This window comes from Spermophilus citellus (genome assembly GCF_964194105.1).
Source record: "Spermophilus citellus genome assembly, chromosome: 5".
NCBI classification, from domain to species: Eukaryota; Metazoa; Chordata; class Mammalia; order Rodentia; family Sciuridae; genus Spermophilus; species Spermophilus citellus.
This window is the reverse complement of record NC_138186.1, coordinates 165,805,128-165,832,294: the sequence shown is the minus strand read 5'-3', so window position 1 is coordinate 165,832,294 and position 27,167 is coordinate 165,805,128. Positions and strand designations below refer to the sequence as shown.

Genomic DNA, 27,167 nt, shown 5'->3' with positions numbered 1-27,167 from the left:
TCCTCTAGTACTTTCAAAATTTCCTCAAAATTAAGTGATAGGCTCTAGAATCTTCAGCAGTGTTTTTACCTCTAGCATTTACCATACAGATTTTTCAAAAATTTTTTTTTAGTTGTAGATGGACACAATACCTTTTTATTTACTTTTATGTGGTGCTGAGGATCGAACCCAGTGCTTCAAGGGTACCACTGAGCCCCAGCCCCTACCATACACTTTTAGCCAAACAACGCTGACATCATCTTTAGACCTTAAACTTCAAATGAGAGGAAAGCCGACATCTAGCAGCCACAGTTCTGAGTAGTTTACCTTCATCAATGTTTTTAATCTTCACAACGAATCCTAAGAAACCAATCCTATTTTCCCCACTTTGCAGATTAGGAAAATGAAGAAAAACATTAAACTTCCCCGGAGTGTGGCGTGGCTAATACACTCGAGGTGTAAGGTGAAGTCCAAACGCATCCTGGTCACGAGGGCTGCACTGACTGCATTCACCGAGACGCAAGATTTTTAATCGGGGGCGCTAAATCCGAGGCACCTGCGTTTCGGGGCGCAGACCCTCCCCACGTGTCCCGGGGCCTGGCAGACTAAGAGACGGGAACCGGGCGTTTCTTCTACCCCACACCCGCCCACCTCCCGGCCAACGCTGTGTCTGCAGGGGCCCCGCCGCTCCGAGCGCCCGCGACGCGCGGAGAAGGCCGGCGGGGAGAAGGCCCGGAAGCCCCTCTCCGCCCCGGCACGTAACAGAGCCGAGCGCCGGCCCAGGGCGTGTCGGCGCTGGGCGGCACAGAGCGCCGGGGCGCCGCCGGAGAAGGCCGAGAAGGGCCCTGAAAGAGCAGGTGGGCCCGCGAGAATGGCACTGGCACCAGCCCTGCTTCGCCGCACGCCAACCGCGGCCCCGAACCCCTGCCGCGGCACCCCCGGACTCCGCCGAAGCCGCCGTGCCCGCCCCTGGAGCCGCAGAGTCCGCAGCGCGCCGACGGGACGCACGTGGGCGGGGTCAAGAGCCGGAAATGCCCCTAGCGGTGGACCTTCCCGGGAAACCCGCCGGCCGGAACTGTCTGGAGACCCCGCCCCCAGGCGGAACCCCCGGTTGCTGAGCAACCGGAGCCGGCGCCGCCGACTGGCTCTGCGCTCCCCCGAGCAAGTCGAGTGCAGCTCCCGCCTCCTGCTCCGGCAGCCTCGCGTCGCGCCCACCTCCCGGCCCGCCGCCGCTCCTCGCCTCGTGGAATTCCTGCTCTTGGCACTACCCTCAACTCTCTGGCTCCGTCGCCTCCCTAACGCCCACCTGCTTCACCGAAAGCAGGGCAGCTCGACCCCGGACATGACCTCCGCGCTGACTGACCGCACCTCCGGGGCCATGGGCACCTACACCTACACCAGCAAGCCCCGGGTCCTGCCCTGCCAGCGCCGCCGTTACCGGGACAACCTGTTGCAGCCGTGAGTGACCAAACCAGCCCCTGTCTGATCACCACTTTCGCCCTGGCAAAAGCTGTCCGTGCTGCTTTCGTTTGCACTCTGCCAAAATACAATTTCTGAGTAACTCCCGTGGTGTGAAGCAGTGAAGCCGAAAGGGATGTGTGTGGACTCTCTTAGTTTACTTTAGTGACTCCGAGTTGCTGGCACGATCCATAACACGAATACGAATCTCCCTATTTCCCAAACTTACGGTCAACTAATGCTTGTTGAGTCAGTCATGTACCAGACACTTCACTGGGGAAGTGAAGTGAAACGTTTTTTGGATGCACGGTGCTGTGAAGTTGGTTTCATAACTTCATTATGCAAATGAGGAAACTGAGGTACAAGGGTGACCAACAGGATAGCATTTACAAAATCCTTCCCACACCAGTCTTTGGGCAGGACTTAGGTTGTCTTTATATACAGAACTGCAAATTTATGATGAATTTTTGCAAATATTCAAACAACCATACATAGAAGAGATCATAAACTTATGGATCTATTAAAATTGTTTACATAAGCCTCAAATTTTAGAATCAGCAGAACTTCACACAAATGCAGGCTGCATGGAAGCAGGAATCTGCATCTTTTGTTTACCTAAGACTATTCCTAGCACTAGTAAGCACTCAGTACAAACCCTGAATGGACTATTGAGCATCAGCAATGCAACTCTTGATGCTTATTTCATACCCTGAGTCTAAATTTATAATTATCTTTTTTAGGACAAAGATTTCAGTAAAGATTGCTATCACTTAAGAGAAAAATTAAGACAGAAAACATTAATTTGAAGGGAGATATAGATGTTATATAAGGATTCAATATAAAAATGACTCCAAGAACACTTTCTGGTGAATTTAACTGATTTCTCACAAATCATTAGTAGTAAATTAAACCAATAAATTAGGACTGAGAGTCAATGTTGGTTTATTAGGGATTATTTTTTATAATTAGTTAACTTATGTATTGAAGTAATATGTATCAAAGTAATGTAAAAAGCACAGTAAAATTTTAATTTCATGTAAGTAATTGCTTTCAGACCTTAATCATTGATATCCTGTGGATAAGGCTGACATGATATCCTTATGAATAAAATATTGAGAAAGTGTCCAGAAGAATATTGTTAGCTAAATTTGCTGGTGAATGACAAAATGACCATATTTGAAAAGAGTATGCTATTATGTCACTCTGTCTCTATTCCATAAAATCTTTAGTCCTATTTTGTTCAAAATTCGTTCAGTTTTCCAGATGACACATAGCTGAAATGGATATCTTAATAGGCTTGAAGTGAGTTAAGGTTACAAATTATCCAACTGGGTTTATAACTGGGTTGAAACCAAAATATGAAACTTAATTGGATAGGTTTAAAGTTCTGTTTCTTGGGACTTCATGAGACTAACCAAATGCTGAGAAAGACAAGTGGGCAGTAAACAAGTGTTAGTGCAATGATTACAGTAAGAGAGAAACACAGCATGAAGTTAGAGCATACAAGAGGGTCCCTAGCTAGGGGAAGAAGGACATGTCTATAGAGAGATAAGAAAAGCCTTTTTGAGAATATGACATTAAAGTTAAGATCTGAAGATAGGAAAGGATGGGGACAAGAGGAAGGGGAGGGATAGTTTCCAGGAAGAAGAAACAGCATGTATAGAACCCCTCATAGGAAATGAGTCCGGTTTGTTTGAGGACCTTATAAAGTCAGTGTGACCAGGGAAGAAACAGACCTATAGGAGAGCAACAGGAGCTAGATACACCACATTCAGGCTTGGTCTTTGTTTTAGTTAACTTTTTCATCTCTGTAAATACCTGACATGAACTTAGAGGAGAAAAAGTTTAATTGGGGATTACAGTTTCAGAGGCCTCAGTTCATAGATGATTCAGAGTCCATTGCTCTAGGCCCAGAGTAAAGCAGCTCATCATGGAGGAACAGCCCGGTGAAGGAAAGCTGCTCCCCTCATGGCAGGGTTAGGAAGTAGGGCGGAGGGAGGAGCCATGTGGAAGATGCATCCTTCCAGGGCATACCCCTAGAGACTTATGTCCTCCAGCCAGACCCCATCTGCCTATAGTTACCAGCCAGTCCATTCAAACTAAGATGGACTTACTAGTTACAACTCTCACCATTCAGTCATTTCACCTTTGGATATTTCTGCATTAACAGAGGAATTTTGAGGGGACACCTAATACCTAAAACCCTAACATTCTGCCTCTTACTCCCAAAAGCTCATATCTGTCTCACAGTACAAAATGCATTTAGTTTATCTCCAAGTGTTCCACAGTCTTAACAGTTTTAGCATTGCCCAAGAGTCCACCTCCACAGTCTCATCTGAAACTCAAGGCAAACTCTTTGTTGTGAGCCCTTGCAAAAATCAAGAGAAAGTTACATATATCCATATACAGTGTAACAGTGCAAACATTCCTACCCCAAAAGGGAGGAATAGGATCATAGAAAGGCCAAAACAGGACCAAAACCCAGCTGGGTGAACAGGTCCAATAACTCCACATACAGCATCTAGGACACATGGCTATGAGATTTTATTTCCAAAGGGCTTAAGTATCCCCCCTGCTCCTTTGGCCTTGCCAGTTGAAGGGCACATGGGCTTTCTTTTAGCCTGGATCTCTGCAGCCAACAGCTTTTCTCCACAGATGGTCCATGTTATTGGAACTCTTAATTCCCAGGATTTCCATTCCAGCTTCATCTTCACAGCTTCATGTGTTGCCCTCTCAGGAGTGGCCCACGGGGACTCTGACCCTGATACACTTTGCCTGGCCTCCTGGGCCTTCCTTTGAAATTCCCATGGAAGCTTCCATGACCCCCTAACTCCAGCAACTGCATTCCTGCAGAACCTATACCATGTGAATGATGCTGAAATCTGTCACCAGCTTACACAGTACCTACACCACCAGGAAGAATGGCTGCAGTGGCCTCTGAGTGCCTGTGCAGCTCATCATGGTGAAACAGTTTCCCAAGACCCCTTGTATGAGCAGGGCACGCCCATGATCTCTTCTTAAAAGAATTTTCTCTCCTGTGCCCAGGAGCCTGTTGTGGGTATGGGTGAGCAAATTTCTGAGATGCTCTTTCCTATTATCTTGTGTAAAGTACTTGGCATCTCTTTAGGGACTATAATATCTTCATTAAGCACAGCTTTCTTGGCCCCAGCTTTACTCACACTTTTCTGGCCTAACAAGTTTTTTAAATACTTCAACCCTGCTTTCTGCTCCTTATTCTCACAGTAAATCTGACGAAAATCTGCTGGCAACATCCAGCAGATGTTGTGCTGAATGCTGTGCTGCCTTGAAATTTCCTGCACCAGATTAATTAGCCCATCACTTTTAAATTCAGCCTCACACAAAGTCTAAAAACATGGGCAAAATGTAGTCAAGTTCTTTGCCAGAGTATAATATCTAGTCCAGTTCCCAATGGAGTCGTCATTTCCATCTGAAACCTCATGGACACAGTCCGCATTCTGTCACCATTCTGGTCTTCTAAGCTTACACTAGAATCACCCATTAAACTCTGCTTACAGCATTCTAAAGCTCTTTCAACTTGCATCTCTAAACTTTTCAAAATTTCTTCTGCAAATCATTTCCAAAGGCTTCTGAACCACATGGCCAAATTAGTCACAGCAACAACTCACTTCTCAGTACCAATTTCTGTTTTAGTTAGCTTTTTCATAGCTGGGACCAAAATACTGACATGAATGACTTAGAGGAGGAAAAGTTTATTTGGGGTTCATGGCTTCAGAAGTCTTAGTCCAAGACAGCTAAATCCATTGCTCTGGGCCTGAGGAGAGGCAGCCTGTCAGGCAGGAAGGGCCCAATGGAGGAGAGCTGCTCAACTCATGGTGGGGACAGGAAGCCAAGAGCAGAGAGCTAAAGAGGCCACAGTGAAGAGGGACCCTTCCAGGGCACGCCCATAGTGGCCCACCTCCAGCCCTGTCACAATTGCAGTTACCACCCAGTCCATTCAAACTAGGATGGACTTATTAGATTACAACTCTTATAGTTCAGACATTTCACCACTGAATGTTTCTACAGAAACACAGGCACATCAAAACCATAACAGTCTTTATTTTAGTTATATTATAGGCTATTGGAAGGAGAGGGAGAGAGAGAGAGAAAAGAGAGCACATGTTTTCCATTTAAAATTATCTTTATTGATGGTTTTTAATTTATAAAAGTAATATATGTTTCTTGAAGCAAATGAAAAATAAAAATACAGATAAATTAAAACAGTTAATCATCTCCTGCCTGCCTCTACTCCTGTTTCCCTGCTTTAACCAAACCTAACAGTCTTTTTTCTTTTTGTACACACATAAATGAGCACATATGTATATATGGAAGAGGCTTTATTTCTGAAATAAAGTCATACCAGCATATATTATTATGCAATTGGCCTTTCCCATTATTCAACAATTTCTAATTCCTTTTTCCTCCTATTTTATCTGCCCTATTTTCTTATGTATACATGCACATACATATTTAATTATATATAAATGGACTCACACTCATGCTTGAGGGCATTATTAGGACAATCTGATACTTCACCCCCCTTCCCTTACAGCCTGCTCACTCACCCCTACCCCAAGGTAAACCATGTTAACAACTATGTAAATTCTTTGGGACTTTGCTGAAAGAGTGGCCAGCTGAGCTGAAGTAACACTCAAGTAATTTACAAGTTGGAAAGGAAGAGTTGTGAGCTAAAAATAAAGTTAGTATATTGGTCATAACAGAAACTGCCAATGGAGGAGGTCATCTAAGGACAAGAGAAAGCAGAGCCCTGATGAAATCCTCCAGACCAGAAAGAGCTGCAAACAAAGGTTGAAAAAGAGCAGCCAGAGAAGAAATAGGACATCATTTAAAGAACTTCTAATGAAAATACCCACTGTGTATTCATATTTCTTACTAGTGATCATTCTGACCCCTGAGATTAAAATTGTATTAATTTTAAACCATACCTTTTAAAAATATCTTTGGGTTAAAAGAATAATGAGAAATTTGACTTTTTTAAAATCCAAATTCTTTTATACATGTAACTTTTCAGTCCTCAAATCAAACTTTTTTTAGTTCTTCAGAGCAGGCTCTTTTTCAGAAGGGCCATTTTCACATTTGTTAAGTAGTCTTACAGATTTACAACTGAAGCTAGCTCTGCCATTTACTAGCAAGGTGACCTTGGGCAGATTCCTTTCTGTTTCCTCTCCTGTCAGATAGAATCATAGTTCCCGACTTGAGCTTATTGTGAGCAATAAATAAAATAGTACATATGAAAGAGTCAGGCATATAGTAAGCTCTATATAAATGGCAGCCATTTGTCTCCTTTTTTATGGGCCATAGTAAAACAGAAATCTGTTTTCTTAAAATGTTTTTATCTTAGTCTAAATAGTGTTGACAGTGAATTTATTTCATAGACATCAACACTCTATTAAAATACTTATTTAGAATTTGCTGTTTTACAGAGAAGAAGAACCTATGCGGTATGGAAACATAATGTATGACAGAAGGGTGATCCGAGGCAACACTTACGCACTTCACACAGGGTCGCTGGTAAGCACAATTTGTGTATTGTAACTCAAAGCTCTCAAACCGTGTGAAGGACAGGTAGCACACTGGAGATGACATTGGAAACAATCAATGAATTCAAAGACAAATCAACAGAAATTACCCAGTTTAACAACAAAGAGAAAACATACTCCAAAAAGAAAGGCAGCCCTTGAATTTGTTGTTTTTGTTGCTGTTGTTGTTGTTGGTTGGTTGGTTTTGAGATGGGGTTTTACTTTGCTATACAAAATGGTCTTGAATTCCTGGGCTCACAGGATCTTCTTGCTTCAGTCACCTGAATGCTGGCATTACTGGTATGTGCCACAGCACCTGGCTGAATCTGGAGTCTTTTAATTCGTGCTGGGGATCAAACCCAGAGCCTCACATGTGCTAGGCAAGCACTGAACCACTGAGCTACACCAAGCCTTTCAAGAAGATTTTTTTTTTTTCAGTCCTGAGGCTTAGACCAGGATCTCGCACGCACGTGCTGAGAACATGCTACACAGTGAGCTTCGTTCCCAGCCCCTGAATTTGGATGTTTTTTTGTTTTGTTTTGTTTTTTTTATCCAGGGGGGTGCTCTACCACTGAGTTGCATCCCCAGTCCTTTTTAGTTTTTATTGAGTCAGAGCCAGGGCCTTGCTAAATTGCCCAGACTGGCCTCAAATTTGGGTTTCCCTGATCTCAGCACCCCACCCAGTAGCTAGGAATGATCCCCATACTCAGTTAGATGGGGGATTCAAAGCAAAACCCAGGCTCTTCACACTCCAAAGCTCCTCTGCCTGAGATAGGGATGGTCTTGTGTCGGGGGGGGGGGGGGGGCGGGGGGGGTAAATATTTGTAACAAAATTTATCATTCTGACCATTTAAAGTGCAAACTAAGTGCTATTAACTACCATCACAGAATTTTGCAAGCTATCACATCACTATTATTTTTTAGACCAGAATTTATTATATGCTATTGCATTTAGATAATGAAATACAAAATTATATAGAAAACATTCTGCTGACATTTTATTATGTATTGAGTTTATATAGCAGGGGAAATAAAAGGTTTATTTTATAACTTGAAAGAAAGAAAGAGAGAGAGAGGGAGAGAGGGAGAGGGAGGGAGGGAGGGAACACCTTTGGGATCTGAAGAATGATTTAAAAAAAAAAGAAAAGAAAACTACATTCATGTTGTCAGATTCCCAGGAGAGGAGGAACAGTGTGGGATGAAAAAATGTTGGAAGATAAAATGCTTGAAAACTCCACAAATTTAACAAAATGCCTACAGATACAAAAAGCTAAGTGAGCCTCAGTGAGAAACCCAAAGAAACTGACACATCAAGTTTCTGAAAACTGAAACAAAAACTCTTGGGAGAATGGCATGTTGACTGAAGAGGAACACTGGTTGAATGACACTGCAGTTTCCATCTGGACATGGAGGCCAGAGGGGGTGACACAGTATTTTTCAAGTCCTGAGAGCAGAGGACTACCAAGCCCCAATTCTAATCCAGTGAAAATATTCTTACCCAAGACATTCTTAGATGAAGGACTAAAAATTTGTCATAAGCCGACCTACCCTTAAAGAATATCTACAGGAATTTCCCTAACAGAAAAGAAATGGTTACAGCAGAAGGCTTGGGACTTCCAAAGGGAAGAAGGAACAAAATAGTAGGTAAAAATAAGGGTAAATGTAGCAATTTCTTTCTTATGATTTTTAAAATTATGTTTGATGGTTCAAGCAGAAGTATAACATTAACTGATGTAGTGCTTAAAATACATAGATAAAATATTTAAGATGATTACATTTTTAATTATATATAATTATATTTTAAAGTGGGGATAATATGAGGATCTTTAAATGGGGGTAGTAAAGGGAAGTAAGGTTTCTATACTTCACTTGAAGTCATAAAATGTTGATAGACTTATATGTTACACATGTATTGTAATACCTGGAAGAGTCATTAAAAAATACAGAGATGTATATTTAAAATTTTTCCAAATAAATCAAAATGGAATTATAAAAATGTTTACATGTTCGAATGATACTCTGAGTTTCTCTATCAATTTAGTATCCACCAGACATACAAGATCCACCTGCATGAGTCTCTTTGGACAGCCTCACCATCAAGGTTGGACTGCAGCACAGCTTCAGTGACACAACCACATATGGAAGTTTAAAACCCCTGGAAAGTCAGCACTGTATGTCTGTACACAGAGAGGGAAAGAGAAAGAGAAAGGGCCCTTATACCTATACTTCCTTTTTGATCTCCCTCAGTATTGAAGATTGAACCCAGGGACACTCTACCACTAAGCTACATCCCCAGACCCCTTTTTAAATTGTTGCCCATGATTACCTCAAACTTGCAATCCTCCTGCCTCCGTCTCCCAAGTAGCTGGAATACAGGCTTATACCACCACGCCTAGCAGGCCAGCGCCTTTATGGGGGCCAGGGCATTATCCAAACAGTTTTCCCATGGGAGCTTTAATTAATCAGTTTAGAGCATTTTAGTTGATGGGTTTAAGCCACTAATTCCAGTAGGTCATGCTGTGACTAAGAGCTGGTCACTTTAAATTCAGGTCAAATGTTTGAATGGTCTGTTTAAGTAAAGCAGCAGGAAAGCAGGTAGTCTCCCTTCCCTTGCCAGCTAGACAGGAGAAATGCCTCTTAGTTTATCTATAGTCACTGGATGGAACCATTCAGGTAGGGTATAATGTTAGACATTGTACCAAGGTTTGATACTGGACAGGGGTCCAAGGAGGGCCCTCCAAGTGGACAGTGGGAGGTAAATTGGGCATGGACAGGTTCTTGACTTGTGCCACTGAAATTAATTTCAGGACACATGGAAAACAAGGCACAAGCAAATGTTTATTAAAAGACAGCAAAGCAAAGATAAACAGACCCTAACACACACCAGCAGCAGGTGCAAGTGCTCCTTGACTCACCGAGGATAGAAGGCTAATGACACAACCAGGGCCCAGTCCTCTGACTACACACAGGATTTTTCTAGGAAGAAAAGTACAGGTTCCCAGGCAAGCTTTTGTGAAAATCGAGTCTTATCTCAATCAGTTCATACTTGAGGTTCACAATGTCTCTTCGTGGTTAAGCAGTCTAGCCATAAATCAATTCTGGGCACATTGTATAGGTCTTTGAATCTGGTGACATTTAAATAGATTATTTTTGTTCTAGTTGATCTGGTACAAGAATATGCTGGAGGTTTTGTCTACTTAACTAAAGAGACAAGCATGACTGGTCATGCTCATAAATGTGGCTCTCCCTCCCTCCTCTAAAGGTCTCTTCTTCTCTCTCCCTGAAAGTTCATCTATCTCAGGGTGATTGAGCACTGCTTCAGGTATAAGAAATTATAATTAAAACGGAACACCAATTCATTCCTGGATTTTGGCACACACACACACACACACACAAAAAAAAAATTTGAATGCCAAGGCAAAATAAAATTATATGTACTCACCATGCCCACAGGAAGGCAGGAAAAAGAATATACAGAAATGGGGGTGAGGTTGTAGCTCAAGTGGTAGAGTGCTTGTCTCACATGTGCAAAGCCCTAGTTGTGATCCCCAGCCCTGCAAATAAAATAAAGTTGCATACAATTTCTGTGTGCGGCTTTTGTCCTGGGAGCTTAAGCATTCAGATCTTTTGCCCACCCAGGGACGCCAATTGCCAGGTTGCTCGTGACTAAAACACTCAGGGGTCACTCCAGGGGAACTGAGCTGATTGGGCTGCACAAAATAACCACACAAGGACAGAAATACCTTTTTCTTTGGGGTTGCTCCTCTGACCTTAAGGGTCCGCAGAAAGAGAGAGAACATGCTGACCCCTTTTATTGAGGAGAAGCTATTCAAATGAGGCAAAGGGTCAGGTTTCAGGGGGCTGAGTCTAGCTAGCTTCATGATGTCTGCTGTCAGCAGGTTGACTGACATCTAGGTAGACCACACCCAAGGGCACAGTAAGATAAGGGGACACACAAAAGGCATTTCCATGAAACATTCTATCCCAAACAGGGCAAGGGGTAATATTACAAAGGAACAGCAGGTGAGCTTAGCTCCACCCATGGGGCTGTAGGAAGCCACGCCCATGCATGTCACGCCCAAGAACCCAAGAAGGGTGGGGCAGTCTAGTGGCATTTCTGCTACCCAACCCTCAATCATCCAGCCAGGAAGTGACTCAGTCACATGCGAGGTTGGTCTCCCACATCTGTGTGAATAGTGAGGCCTATGTTCATTAAAAGAGAGATGAAAAACAAGAACAAACAGAAAACAAAAAGTAAGATGGCAGACTAAGCCCTAATATATCAGTAATTTCTTTAAATGTAAATAGTCTAAATAATTAAAAGATAAAAGTTAGCAGAGGAAAAAAATAGTGGCCTACCTATATCGGTCTGTGAGAATTATCATTTCAATTCTGACATTTTAAGTTGACTGAAGGCAAAAGGATGGAAGATACATCATGAAAACATGAATTTTGAAAAGGTAGTTTTGAGGAATCATAGAAAAGAAATTAAAAATAGGTACAAAAGACAAAAGGAAAGACTAGAAAGTAAAACTTAACTCTAGAAGCTTTAGGCTGAAGTCCTTCAGGTTTTGGACCATCATTCCTAAGCCAGTTCTGTTGCTTGTTGCTCCCTTGCCCAAATTTCCCCCAAATCTTCACTCACAATCTTAAAGTTACTGGAAATTCACCTGTTTTGAAAATTGCCCTGTGTGCTGTAAATTAGCCCACTAATACATGTATTTTAAAACAGATTGGGCAAAAGGAGACATTTATGATATCTATGATATATGACACTTTCTAATGTTATCTACTAACCAGATAATAAAGACCACATCAGCCTAACATCCTCAGAATTGCCGGACCACCATGAATCATCTTGTGATACCAGACTGCTGTCATCCCAACATAACCTTCCCAAGTTCCCAGTACCAAGTCTCCTTTAAAATAAGAGGCTAAGAACCTCTAGATGGTCTTCATTCTCTCTTGAATTTGTCTCTGCTTTCATAATAAATCTGTGTGTCTCTAACTGATATGTTCTTAAATTCATTTCTGTAATTTTGTCAAGAACCCTACTCATCCTGATTTGTGGTCTCCCTCTTCAGGAACTCCTCAGACCTCCTCTGGTGATAGTTGTGGCTATATTAGCATCAGAGAAAGCACACTTCAGAGCAAACAAGACTATGAAAGACAAAGACATTATAGAATGATAAAAGGAACACAATTAAACCAAGATGATATAGCAGTCCTAAATTTGGATGTCTCAAAACAAGATGTATGTTTGAAATACATTCAGTAAAAACTAATAGAACTGAAAAGAGAAATACAGAAATCCACAATTTTAGTTTCTCTTAGAAAAAAAAACAGCAAGATTATTGGAGATTGATCAATATCATCAACCAATGAACAGGTCATAGCAGTCAGGAAGATGTTCTGTAAATGTGAACAGCAGAATATGAATGGCTCTCAAGCACCTGGCAAGAGCTGCATGACATATCTACCATATGCCCCATGAACACCTGTGAGAGAACTAAAATCACACAGAATATGCTTCTCTGACCATAACAGAAAAACTAGAAATCAGAAACAGAAGATAACAGGAAGATGCTTAAAAACAGGAAAACAACCAGAAAGTAAAACAGATTTCTGAATAATCCATAGGTTAAAGAAGAATGTCAAAGGAAATTTTAAAAGAACACTTGTAACTGAAAAAAATATAGCACATCAAAATTTATGGGATGGAGCCAAAGCAGTGCCAAGAGGGAAAGAAAAAAGGCTTTGAATCAATATTAAGTTCCTACCTCAATAAACTGGATAAAAAGAACAAAATAAACCCAGAGTAGAAGGAGGAGGAAAATAAAAGATAAAAGCCAAAATCATAAACAACAGTGAAAAATCAGTGAAACCAAAGTTGGTTCTCTGAAAAGATCAATAACATTGATGAACCTCTAAAGACTGACAGGAGAGAAAACATAAATTTCAAATATTAATAATGAATATCAGAGGATGTAACTACAGGTACTGTAGCCATTAAAAGATTGAAAGGATGATAATGGTATTCAAAAGTGCTTTTATCTACTATCTCCTCTCATGCTCAACACAGTGCTTTACTCCTGTGGCCCCAAATGTTACTGGAATTGAATATCCATACTGCCCACTGCTCTGAGTGACCAAAGATTTGGGAGCAGAAGTTGGTGGAAAGAATTCTTTTCATTCAAAGCTGGCCCTGAAGAAAATAGAGGGGGCTTTTTGTCTCAAGTCTCTATCTTAGAGGGCTTCAAAGCACAAAGACCTTTTATAGGAGAAAAAGCGGTACAGCAAGACAATGGACAAGAAATCCATACCTCTCTAGAGGAGCAGGTCTCCTTTTCTTCCTTCCCAGAATTTAGCAGCAATGGACCTTGACCTCCTGGGATCAACACCTGCATTTTCTTTTCAGACAGACATATTACTTTTCTGCAAGTTAATCCAGATGCTTTACCCATAGTGGATAATACAATAAATACTGTGTACCATGGAACTGGAGAAGGGGGCAGTGCATTACAGAGGCCTTTCTTTAGAATTTAGAATACCAGAGAAAGGGATGGGACCTTAAGGATTAGGTAGGCCAATAATTCTAAGAACAGCTTTCCCCAGTGAGCTGTTGTTACACAGATATGTCTGGGGTGGATGGGCGTGGATTTCTGCACACATCAACCAAGTAATTCTCCACATTTTGCAGAGTGTCCTCTACTTCCACCAAATTCCAAAACTGTCCCTCTGAGGATTGCATCAGATTCAACAGGTTAAGGCTCATCCCACAGGGCGGCCTCCCCTTCAAATGCCAATCTCAAGCACAGGTTATGGCCTGTACTTCTGACCAATTGCTATGATTTAAGATTCCCCTGACCCTCTCCTTGAGTTTGATTAATTTGTTATTGCCACTCGAAACTCAGAGAATCAGAAACTCAGAGAATCACTCTGTTACACTTACTGGTTTATTATAAAGGATATTGCAAAGGATACAGTTGAGCAGCCTGATGGAAGAGAGTCACAGGGCAAGGTGCATGAGAAGGGGTACAGAGCTTCCATACCCTCTCCTGTGTGCCACTGTCCTGGAACCTCACTTGTTCAGCTATCAGGAAGCCCATCTGAACCCTGCTCCCTTGGGGTTTTATGGATGCTTCATTATGTAGGTATGACTGATTACATCATAGGGTATTGGTGAGCTATTTAACCTTCAGCCTCTCTCTCCTTCCCTGGGATTGAAGGGTGAAGCAGAAAGTTCCAACACTCTAATGCCGCATTGGTCTTTCTGGTGACCAACGCCATCCTGAAGCTATTTCGGGACCTCTATTCACCACCCATCTCATTAGCATACAAAAGATATTCTTATCACTCCAGAAATTCCAAAGGTTTAGGAGTTATATGCCAAGAAATGAAGATAAAAGACCAAATATATTATTTTAAATGAACCACAGTAATACAAATACAAACAAATATACACATGTAAATTCAACAACATAGATCAAACTACAAAATTCACTAATGTGAAATAGAACTTCTGAATACTCATAACTCCTAAAGAAACAATTTCATATTTAAAAACAATTTCATATCTAAAAAGAAAAACGAAATCTTCAGGTCCAGATAGTCTCACTGGAGAATTCTTCCAAGCATTGAAAGAAGAATTAGCAACAATTCTAAACAATCTCTTCCAGGAAATAAGAAAGGAGCATTTCTCAACTTGTTCTATGAGGCCAGCGTTATTGTCACAGGAGAGCAGAGAGATGAAGCTCCAAACCTTTGGCCTTGCATCCCAACAAAAGAAAGTTTAAAGTCAGACATGAAAAGCAAAGCAAGAGAATTCTATTATGAGTGAAAGTAAAGTCTGGCTCAAACAGAGACTGACTGTGGGAGAGAATGGGTTGTCTCCAGGCAGAGAACAAGGAAGGAAACAGGCTACTTCCAAATTTATTGCTGTTTGGTGTTTGCCAGGAGAACCGGGTTCCACCGCCTGCAGTCTATACCAATCACATTTTTGACTCCTCCCGCCTGGGAGTTTTTGACATTGGTCCTCATGGGAATGGTCATGGTTACCATCCCATTCTGGGGGGGGGGGGGGTCTTCATCTACAAGTCAATCCTATGTCAGTGCTGAAGCTGGGTTCAATGACTGGGTAGACTTAGTGCCCCTGAGTTTTAATGAAATTTCCCTCTGAAATACACAAGAAACCTATGGCATAAATCCTAACTTTACAGTGACTTCAGTAGACCCTGTTGGAGTTAGTCTCAATATCTTTCTTGACATATTTCTTAACTGGCTCCTTTTGTTTCTACCTGTTTATTCTCAGTATTAGTGTACCCATTGTTGTTCTATAAGTTACTTAATTGTTTATTAAAGGCAATTCAAGTAAACCCTGTGATCCTGCTAGGTTCTTGGTTCACAATTCACTGCTCATTACTACTACCTAAAATTATCACCCTGTTACCTAAAACAAATAAAGACAATACAGGACAAATAAAGAAAAAAGACAGCCATGTTACCACTGGAGGTGCCGAACTGCTGGGAGCAATTAATCCACTTGTTCACCTGGAGAGACTTCATTTGGACTTAGAATGTTTTCTTTGTGAGCTAATGAAATTTTTAAGGAAATTCTGTTCAAACGAAATTTAGATTTTAAAAAATCATAGTGCTTTTCAGTTTCTTAACCATACATTAAAATTTATTGTAACAAGAATAGTTAAATCAGTTTTATGGAGCACCCAAGGAAAGGTGTGTTATTCCACAGGATTCTGCACCCATTTTTCTAGTTAGCAGGCGGACTTGGAAGGTCCATTTGTGCTTTGTCAGATACCTTTTTTGAAAGGTGTATTACTCAACAAAGTAACAATAAAAATCTTCATTATCAAGTCACTGATAATCAAGAAGTACTATTATGGGATGCATGCTTTTTATACTATGCAGAAATCACTTTCATTTTTTGGTTTGGTTTGGTTTGACTTGGTACTGTGTATTGATTCAGAAGTGCTCCACCACTGAACTACATACATCTCCAGCTCCCCACCCCACCCCACCCCACCCTCACCTTTTTTTTTTCTTTGCAAAATAGGGTCTTGCTAAATTGCTCAAGCTGCCCTTGAACTTAGAAGCATCCTGCCTCAGCCTAGGAATCACTTTTGGAATGCCTTGAGAGGTATTTTCTAACTTTTAGAAGCCTTTTCTTTCTCTCCCAGTCTGGGCAGACTGATCCTCTAGAGCTTCAGAGAGCACAGGCAGCTAAAAGGAGGGCTTTTGCCAGGAAACGAGCCCAAGAGCAGCTCAGACCACGGACACCAGAACCTGTGGAAGGCAGGAAGCACGTGAATTTGCAGACAGGTATGTGACCATGCCATTGACACCAGGGCTCCTTTGTTCACTTAGCGGTCTGTGTTAGTTCATTTTTACTTGGTCTTTATATCACGTATGTATCTTCTGTGCTCATCAGTCCTTCCCAATCAGATGTAAGGAAGACCATTCGTTAAGCAAAGACATATCTGTACTATTATCATATTGGACATGGGTGGAAGTGTGGGTTGGGATTTTTTTAAGACAACAAGGGGATGGGTTATGGCTCAGTGGTGGAGTGCTTGCCTTGCATGTGTGAGGCACTGGATTCGATCCTCAGCATAACATAAAAATAAATAAATAAAATAAAGATATGGTGTCCATCTATAACTAAAAAAAAAAAATTTTAAAAAAGTTTTATGATCAAACTAATTCACTCTTAGCCCTTTTCACATATTTTATTTTAACCTGTGATTATTTCTCTTAGCCCAACATGAATCACAGTTCTTTTCATGAGGAATTAATACTATAGGACAGCAATGTAGTCCTGCTTGGCCTTTTGTCTATCTTTTGAGAAGACGAAGCCCACTCATATCTGATCCTCTGCCTTCCATACCAGCCTCTTTTGCTGTCTCCTTCTTTTCTCCCTTCACTTTTCATTGCCTCCAGAGCCACACAGGTCTTCTGAGGCAGGTGCCAGGATTTTCTACTTGTCTCACTGTTACCTGGACCCAGAGGGTTTGGCTGTCAACAGTATCTTGGTGATCTGACAGTACCTGGCATCTTCCTTGGGCTAATGTGACTTCTTAAAGATTCACCTTGTACCCTGCCAAAATGGGGAGCAGATTCATTCAGATTGTTTTTTGTAGTAAAGATTAAAGGAAGAGATCCATTCACACTTTTCCCCCCTACCTCAAAGCCAAATCTGGCCTAGATTTGAACCAGTGATCAGTCAATATAGTCTAGATTCTATGGTAGCAAAGATAAGGTGTTGGTTTGTACCACCAAAATATTAAGTGATATAATAGCCCCTTTTCCTCAGGTACTACACAAGTCCCATACCTGTGGATCTCCTCTATTATTACAGAGATTCCATGACAGTAATTATGATTCCTTTTACATATGAAGAAACTGAGGATCCAGAAGATATATCTTGGCTAGATCCTGTGTTCTGGCTAGTGCTCATGTGCTTCACATGGTACCACATTGTCCCTGTTTCATATAAGTTATTTCTAACTTAAAATTTGTTTTCATACATATGTTTGTAATCTGTAGGATAGAGAACATTAAATAACATGGTAACTTGATTCTTGATTTATATTATCTTGGAATTTTCAAATCTTTATACATCAACTGTGTAGGAACTCAGTTGCATCTACACTTTATCAACACACCATCCCCTATTACACTTTGCATCTTATACACACCTGTGGTCTCATATTCTTCAATTCCATTACCTAGTACAAAGCTCCATGACTTGAAAATAGTCCGGCCTTACTGACTCTATGATCTTCCAGATACATAAAACTCTTAATCCAGTGTGTGAATCAAAGCCCACATTGGCACTTTCATTCCAGGACTTATTTTCTAATCCATTTAATTCTGTTTTGAAGGAGATAAAGTTTTAAATATATATATATATTTTTTTTCAAACATATGTATGTTTGAAATATACCAGAATTTAAAATTTAGTGTATATGGTATTCTTCTTAGAATTGTACCTTGAAGAAATTGCTGATCGTGTAATAGAAGTTGATATGGAATGCCAAACAGATGCGTTTTTGGACAAACCACCGACACCACTCTTCATTCCTGCCAAGACTGGCAGGGATGTGGCCACCCAAATACTAGAAGGAGAGGTACAGTATATTCTTTCAGCTTCCCTCTAACATCTTATAAATGATATAAATTTAGGTTTAGGTAAGGCATAACATAGACCAGAACCACTTTCACATTAAGAAGGATTCTGCTTTTTGGATTGCTCTCCCAGATGTGTCTAAAATAGTTTGTCCTATAAGTACCCAGAAATATTTTTAAATAATATATTATGATTTATCCTCTTATCAGAAATAAAATCATCATAAATATTTTAGAATACTTATAATTTGGTTTCATTTTTTTATATATGTGCTTAATGTATGTACTTAAGACAGATTTGCACCAAATAAGGAAGACGAATATTCCCGGTAGAAGAGATTCTACTCTTAACTTGTGGATTATATACATTTTAAGAAGATACTCTCCCTGTTTAGAAGAATCTTAATTACATTTTCACATCAATGTGGAATGCATAAGTAGACCAGTTTATGATACTAAACAAAAGAAGGCAATGATTATTTGCACAAATGAGATTCAAGACTTGAAGGAACTTGAAAGAACTGTCACTGACAGTGGGAAACAAATAAGTCTTCAGAAGCCACAGAGGAGGGTGTTTTTGCCTCCAAACCCTAAACATTAATTACTTAAAATATTCATATTCTTGTTCCTTTGTTCATCAGTTTTAATGAAAAACAGCCAGGAAAAAATGAGCAGGAAAGGCAAAGAATAAGGACAGGATAGAATATTCCCTTTGGCTCCAGAGTTTGATCTTAAAGTTACTGAGTATCAGGGTTCACATTGATGAATGTATACTTTTTTCATAATTTGACTTACTAGATTTTTGCCTATTAGCACAATGCTGTTCTGTGTACCTTAAGGGTTATTCTGAGAATTAGAAACCACAAGTACCAGCACTCTGGCACACGGACAGCATGACAATAATACCCTGTTGTTAATATTTTTTATATTTTCATGATGCATTTAGTTAGTAACTACAATTTTGTTTACTTTTGTGTGTGTGTATGTGTGTGTGTGTGTTTAAGCTTTTTGACTTTGACCTTGAAGTTAAACCAATGTTAGAAGTTTTGGTGGGGAAGACAATTGAGCAGGCCCTTCTGGAAGTGATGGAAGAAGAAGAGTTGGCCAACCTGCAGGCCAGTCAGCGTGCATATGAAGAAATACGGAATGTGGAACTGGCCGAAGTTCAGCGACTGGAAGAGCAAGAGAGACGACACCGAGAAGAAAAAGTATGGAATTCTATTTTTCTTTGTTAGCTAGTTGTGTGTGTGTGTGTGTGTGTGTGTGTGTGTGTGTACTAAAGCAAGGGCCCAAGGGCCTTGCACATGTTAGGTGCATACTCTACCACTGTGCTATGCCCCCAGCCACTCTTAATCTTTTGACTCTTTAATGTATTATGTTCAAAATTACATGTGGCATGTTACAAAGCTAAAGATATTTAAATATATTTTTAAAAAATCTATAGTATTTGTTGCTCAGGTCTTTCCTTTAGATCATAAATATTTCTTGAACTGACATTTTAAAATTTCAGTTTACATAAATGTATCTAAATCGAGATTCTAGAAGTTCCCAAATTAAATGAAAGTTCATAAATTAAATGTGTCTGAACTGGAGTTACTCTTAAATATCAGGAGTCAGAAAGATATTGATTTGCCGTAAGTCGATGAATTCTGGGTCTTTTTCTCAGTGGTCAGTCCTTCTCTGTATCCCCAGGGATATTCCAGAATTACTTGGATCCTTACTGAATATTTTTCAAATTATAACTTTAATAAAAGAAATTCTACAACCCAGTTTTTTAAAATATACCAATAGCCTGCTATTAGGAAACTCTAGATTTAGTAATCTTTACTTGTCTGTTCCGATTCTGACAATAATTTTATACTTATGAACACCTTCTATTGTATATTAATGAACAAATTAAAAAGCAGTGCCCAAGTACCTAAACCAGTTAAAATAACTTCCCAAAGGGCCCAGTTTACGATGAAGAACAGTTTGTTGGGAAATTCTTCTCAGTAGTTAATCAGCTGGACCTCAAGTTTTCCTCCAAAATGCATAATTGCTAACAGAGCACACAGTTTATGGTAAGGATCGTGCAAATGCAAAACTTTTCTTATAAATAAAATAACACTGACAGAAAAAACCTTTATGGAATTAATTAGTGAAATCTTTCTCAAAAATTTTTATTTATTATTAGGAAGTATATTATGGAAAAAATCAAGAACATAAATCATCTAGATCTATAATTGCTGAAACTTTGGAAATAAACTTAATTAGAAAACGTGTTACTGCTCCCACTCCCACCTGGGAGTAGAGAAGTGTGTTCACTGGTTTTACAGATGGTAAATGATCTAAAGGAAGTAACAACAAAAAAAAGAGGCTTTCAAGTTCAGAACATTTTAGCTTTGTGGACTGAATTTTTACACATGAGTTTATTCATTGATCTATGATATTTAATTTAAAATTATAAGCAATTATAATTTTCCTGTCAGTGTTATTCTGTAATACTAATTAAAAATATAGCCAGGTATGAGGCATGGTGGCACACACCTGTAATCCCAGCAGCTCAGGAGGCTGAGGCAGGAGGATCACAAGTTCAAAGCCAGCCTCAGAAACTTAGTGAGGCCCTAAGCAACTTAATAAGACCCCGCCTCAAAATAAAAAAAAAGAGGGCTGAGGATGTGGTTGGTTAAGTGCCCCTGGGTTCAATCCCTGGTACCAAAAGAAGAAATAAAAAGAAATATAGCCAGGTACTATGTAATCGAAGCAACTGAGGAGGCTGAGACTGAGGATTACAAGTTTTAGGCCAGCCTAGTCAACTTAATGAGACACTGTCTCAAAGTAAAAAATAAAAAGGGCTGGGGATGGGCTGGGGATGTGGCTCAAGCGGTAGCGCGCTCGCCTGGCATGCGTGCAGCCAGGGTTCGATCCTCAGCACCACATACAAACAAAGATGTTGTGTCCACCGAAAACTAAAAAATAAAATATTAAAAAAATTCTCTCTATCTCTCTCTCTTTAAAAAAAAAAAAAGGGCTGGGGATATAGCTCAGTTGTAGAGTCCCATTGGGTTCAATCCCCAGTACTATAAAAAATTAATATCATTTTGATAGCATCTGTACAGTCAAGCACGTATATTATTTTGTTAGCTTTCATGCTATGACCTAAGTATTTGGCAAGAACAATCTAGAGAAGGAAAAGTTTATTTTGGGCTCGGGGTTTCAGAGGCTTAATCTGTAGTCAGTAGACCTCATGGCGCTGAGGTGGTGGAACATGGCTGAAAGGTGGGGGGGAGGAAAGCTGCTCAGCTCCTGGTGGCCAGAAGCAGGAGAGAGATCAAGGGATTGGGGGGAGGGATACAATTTCCAAGGGAATGTCCCCAGGGACCCACTCCTCAGAGTAAGTCTCACTGGGCCAGAGTTACCACCCAGCACAGGAGCCCTTCCAAATTAGGATGGATTGATTAGGCCACAGATCTTATAATGTGATCATTTTACCTCCAAATATTTCTGCATTAACACAGGAAGTCTGGGGGCATCTCATAGCCAAACCAGAACAATCATGAAATTATTTTACTTGGATAAAATAATCATAATCAGGAAATGAGTTTTACCGTTAGCTCCGTCTTTCATATCTTTCTGAACTCAGTACCCACTAGTTGAAACTCATTAAAATCTTGATGAAAGATCTTTAATAGATACCCTGCTGTCCACTTTTTGGTAAGTCCAAATTCTTTCAGTTATTGATTTCACTAAATTCAATGTCTCGGGAAGACAGAATGCCTAAATAACCATCTTTGATGATGTTTTTCTCTTGACAGGAGCGTCGTAAGCAGCAGCAGTGGGAAATAATAAACAAACATAACGAGACAGCACAAAAGATTTCTGCCCGTGCATTTGCACAGCGTTATCTGGCCGACCTTCTCCCATCTGTTTTTGGCAGTCTCAGGGATAGCGGCTACTTTTATGATCCTATTGAAAGAGGTTTGTGAAGATTTTTGTTAGATTAACTCTGTTTTAATAAGCATCCTCTTAATGGTTCAAATTTATTTCATGCCCATTTTTTATTTTGAATTAGGTTCTATTTCTGAAACAAAAATGTTAATTATAGTTGTTTTAAGTGAGCACTATTACTGATAAGAGGTGTATTATAGTACCATGCAATTAAGTAAAATTATGTATCAAAAAATTAAAATAAGCCATCTTTAAAAAAGGTGTACTATAAAGATCTTTATTGTAGAGTGTTAGCACTTCTGTTTTTATATATTTATTTTTTAGTTATAGGTGGACACAATATCTTTATTTTATTTTTATGTGGTGCTAAGGATGGAACCCAGTGCCTCACACATGCTAGGCGAGCGCTCTACTTCTGAGCCACAACCCAGCCCTAGGACTTCTTTATTAAGAAGCAACATTGTATAGTAGAAATGTGGACTTGATGTCAAAAATTTAAATCCCAGGTTCATCATTAACTACCTCTATGACCTGAAATGAGGACCTTTTAGGAATTATATCATAAAGTGTATGAAACTTTGTGTAAACTATAAAGCACTACATATGTGCAAATAGTTTTTATTATTAACTTTTTCCCAGCTGATTCCCTATTCCAATCAGAAACCCTTTGGGGGCCAATACAGAAGACACCCTTTCATTTAATTAGGTGCTTGCATTGCATGTGTTAGGTATTAGAGACAAAATAAAAAAGTAACAGGAACTCCAGTCTCTGGCTTTCAGAGCCTACAGTGTGTGGGCCATCTGTTAGCCTGTCCTCAGAGCCTACTGTCCTTTACAGTCCTGCCTCAGAGAGATACGGCAGATATAATGGCCATTTCTCAGAAGTACAGAAGCTCAGGAAAGATAAAGCCTTGTTCCTGGGAGCTTACTATGGCTCTCACACTGGCCTGGAACTCCAACTCCAACCCACTGTTCTCTCTGTGCTGCGGTCCTGCCTTTTGGGCTCATGTCAGGCCTCCTACTATTAGTCACAAAAAACAGTAGCCTTTTTTTTCCTATCATGGGTTGCCGTAAACATCGGGTAAAATTTGCAAATGAAATTCATGCCTGAGATTTCAATTATTTATAATAGCGAATATAATAGTCTGACAAACTCTCCACTGTCATACTATTGAAAAATACCAATTAAATGCCTGCCTCCCAAAAAAGCTGTTTTCAAAGTTTAACATGCATATTATAGTGGACCATATTTTTGAAATGCTTACACAGTATATTTCCATTTCAGTCAGAACAAACATATTATTAATGCAAACACCTAATTTCTTACCCATTTCTAGATGGCTGCCCTCTGACCTGCATCCTCTGAGTCCAGTCAGCTTCCATTATGCCAGGGGTCTCAACTGGGGGCATTTGTTTTAGGCAATGCTCAATCCCAGATGTGCATCACATTTCACTGGGTTCTGCCAAATCCACATTTTCCTGTGCCTCCTTGATCCGTCTGACATTGCACCTATTAAGCAAAGTTTAAATTATGTGACTCCAAGAAAGGCCTCATAGTTTTTAAAATATAACTTCTACTTTGATAGAAAGGAAACTGACCAAAACATAGCCTTTGCAAAAGTTATGCTGTATAAGTCTATTTAATATTTTCTATTGAGAAAACAGTGGTGATAAATCTGTTATATTAGGGGAAAAGCACTTTCTTCCTATTTATAATGGTCCATAAGGCTGAGGAAGAACAGAGTTACTTTAGGTAGAGGGGAGAAAAGAGAAGGGGGAGGGGTTTTGGGGTAGGAAGGACAGTAGAATGAGTCAGACATTATTACCCTGTGTACATATATGACTATAGGATTGGTGGGATTCTGCATCATATACAACCAGAAGAATGAGAAATCATACTCCATCTCTGTATGATGTATCAAAGTGCATTTTACTGTCATGTATAACTAATGAGAATGAAATTTAAAACATTTTAAAATTACTTCATGAAATTTCCTTTTTACAGATATTGAAATAGGATTTCTCCCATGGCTAATGAATGAAGTTGAAAAAAACATGGAATATAGCATGGTGGGAAGAACAGTGCTTGACAGTAAGTTCTTTTATTTTCAGTGGACAAACAAATGAAAGAAATATTTTAATTTTACATTACTTAAACTTTAAATCTATTCATTATATTAACAAAGGCCCAATTTTTGACCTTAATTTTTTTCTGTAATTTTATTAGTATTAATATCTCCTGTTGTCATTGTTTTTAAAACAAGCAAAGAATATAACTCATATTCAGTATATAAAATGGTGAAGAAGTTAAGACTTTAAAGGTTATGATATAGGAAGGAGGGGGCCTGGTGAATGTTTTATACTCATCAAAAATATAAAAATCATAATGACTTCTGAACTTTGCAGTGTTGATCCGGGAAGTGGTTGAAAGGAGACTGAATACTTATGAGCAGAAAGACAACAGATATCCTTCTCTAAGATCAGGGGGATTTTATGATCCTAGAGTAATGGGAGAAACCCTGGGGAGTTATGATCCAAACCTACCACAGACCCAGGAGCCATTGCTGGGCACAGACTACCTACAAGGAACACAGTATGGAAGAAGGTCCTATTCCCAGGAAAGGAGGTTTATGGAAGAAGGAGTGCTCTTGGAGCAGGAGGAAGACAGAGAAATGAGGAAAACCTTAGGGAAGGAAGACCCATCAGCAGCAGGGGGAGCTTGGGAGCCATGAAGCAAGTCAACAATAACAATCAGGTAATGATGCACAGGCCCCTTGGGAACTAGAAATTACGTTGTATTTAGTCAACATGTCTTTTTGTCTAATGAACTGAGCAAGTGAATTGTGATAAAACAATAAAACAAGTAAAGATAACACTTTAACTCATTTATTTAATAGAATATCCAAAGGCTATATTGTAATTCTTGATTACTAGTTTCCCATTACCACTATATGTATCGAAAGAATCTATTTTTCCTTAATCCTTCTAACTTGCAGGGGGCGGGGTAGTATGCTATCTAATGTGTAATATTAGATATCTAGATCATAGATTCTAACTACATATCAGTGCTATCACCATTGAGCTTTTCCTTCTCTATAGGGAAACTATTTCACCCATTCTATGGAAGAATAACTAAATGTTGTGATACTGAAGAGAAAAGTACTTCCTCCCTACAAGAACAAAAACTCTCTCCCTATTTGTATTAAATTAAGCAGATCATTACCCTTTCTATATTAGGGGATTCTCTGGATGGGTGATATGTTCTCATCTATCTTTTTTCTCATTCCTACTATGAGAAAATTCAGACAGCACCAATAAAGCAAAAATCCTTGTTTACCCTTATGCAGCTCACTCCCCTCTCCAGAGGAAAACCACTGTTATTAGTTAGGTGAGTGCCATTAAGGCCTTTTCCAAGTATTTATATATATCTGTGTTTCAGCATCTACAAATTTATAGGTTGATTTATATATATATATATATATATATATATATATATATATATATATATATTAATCCATGTAAATTGCTTATCTTTTAAACATTAATCCATGTAAATTGCTCATCTTTTAAAAACAGGGTATGATGTTACATATTATGGCTGTCATAGGGAATTCACATTTGGCTTTTTTATCTGAATTTGTTTAGAGAATTTGCCTGTGGTATTGAAAAATCATATTATTTTATTTCCAAAATCTTGTTGATATAAAGCAATAAAGGTGGGGCTGGGGATGTGGCTCAAGCAGTAGCGCGCTCGCCTGGCATGCGTGCAGCCCGGGTTCGATCCTCAGCACCACATACCAACAAAGATGTTGTGTCCGCCGAGAACTAAAAAATAAATATTAAAAAAAATTCTCTCTCTCTCTCTCTCTCTCTCTCTCTCTCTCTCTCTCTCTCTCCTCTCTCACTCTCTCTTTAAAAAAAAAGCAATAAAGGTATTCTTCTGATCCTTTAAGTGCCCTATTTTTTAGAATATTTATTGACATATTATCTGTAATGATTTGAAATAATTTATGATTATTAAAGTTATCAAGTAACTTTCAATTATCAACACATTCACTTCCTAAAACTCGTTAAATCAGGTACGAGGATGTGAATGTGGAGAGAGCACCCATTCCCCAGATACCCCTCTGTCATTTAAGACCGCCACCGTCTTCCAGGGCGTGTGGGATAGTGCTCACATTCTCACGCTCTAATGTCAGTGCAGTCGGCCAGTGGACATCAGAGGAGTGCCTGCCGTGTCGGGAACTGTGCAGGAGGCTGCGGGTGAACTGGGCACCAGACCTGAATGCTACATGCACATTTTTTACAGCCCAGCAGTGGAGCCAAACAAAATAAATGACATACATGGAGAACTCAAAGCTCAGGAATTTTAAGTGATTTGCAGTAGGTGACTAGCCTAGATAGTAATACAAATCTTCTTATCTGTAATCTAATGTACTTTCTTCTAACCAACCTGCTGTCCTTGTGAGGTACAAAGAATGATTTAAAATAAATTATTGCATTAATGGCATTTTAAAAATTGGAATGACACCTGTGGGTATCTATTATTGGGGTAGTTCCATCTTGTTAAACAGTGTTTATGTTGAGCATGGTGATATGACTGTGATCCCAGAAACTCAGGAGGCTGAGGCAGGAGGATCACAAATTCAAGACCAACCTTGCTCAGCAACTTAGCAAGACCTTGTCTCAAAATAAAAATAAAAAGAACTAAGAATGTAGCTTAGTGGTAAAAACACCCCAGGTTCAATCCTTAATATGAAAGGAAGGAAGAAGAAAGAAAGAAAAAGTTTTATGATCATTCTAAAATTTATAAGGTACTAATTATTTATTTTTTTATTTTTGGTACTAGGAATTGAACCCAGGGGCAGTTAACCACTGAGCCACATCCCTATCCTTTTTAAAAAAAAAAAAATATTTTTTATTTAGAGACAAGGTCTCGCTGAGTCGCTTAGGCCTTGTTAAGTTGCTGAGGCTGGCTTTACACTTGCAATCCTCCTGCCTCAGTCTCTCGAGTCACTGGGATTATAGATGTGTGCCACAGTGCCCAGCTATAAAATATTAATTTTGGCAAGAAGATTAAATAAGGGTTGTCACTAATTA

At 39.7% G+C, this 27,167-nt stretch overlaps 1 protein-coding gene across 3 annotated transcripts; it reads left to right on the top strand.

Annotated features, from left to right (window-relative positions):
• Positions 1-438: 438 nt before the first annotated feature.
• RSPH3 (radial spoke head 3) lies at positions 439-26,009 on the top strand. Of its 3 annotated transcripts, none has more exons than XM_081295476.1 (9): positions 439-1,437; positions 6,903-6,990; positions 16,193-16,334; positions 17,997-18,142; positions 19,145-19,348; positions 21,935-22,097; positions 24,073-24,159; positions 24,474-24,822; positions 25,992-26,009. In XM_081295476.1, the coding sequence occupies exons 1-8, from the start codon at positions 851-853 to the stop codon at positions 24,797-24,799; spliced, it is 1,743 nt and encodes a 580-aa protein (XP_081151602.1). In that variant the 5' UTR covers positions 439-850; the 3' UTR covers positions 24,800-24,822; positions 25,992-26,009. The 3 variants fall into 3 exon arrangements, with proteins under 3 accessions (XP_081151602.1, XP_081151601.1, XP_081151600.1); XM_081295475.1 differs by lacking the exon at positions 25,992-26,009 and adding an exon at positions 25,415-25,903; XM_081295474.1 differs by lacking the exon at positions 25,992-26,009 and having other exon boundaries at positions 440-1,437; positions 24,474-25,908.
• The last annotated feature ends 1,158 nt before the right edge of the window (positions 26,010-27,167 follow it).

Excerpts from the sequence above, each read along its gene's own strand:
- RSPH3 (XM_081295476.1), top strand. The coding sequence starts at position 851 with ATGGCACTGGCACCAGCCCTGCTTCGCCGCACGCCAACCGCGGCCCCG. Across the intron at positions 16,335-17,996 it reads GCACGTGAATTTGCAGACAG|AATTGTACCTTGAAGAAATT; the intron begins GTATGTGACCAT and ends TATTCTTCTTAG. Across the intron at positions 22,098-24,072 it reads TTATGATCCTATTGAAAGAG|ATATTGAAATAGGATTTCTC; the intron begins GTTTGTGAAGAT and ends TCCTTTTTACAG.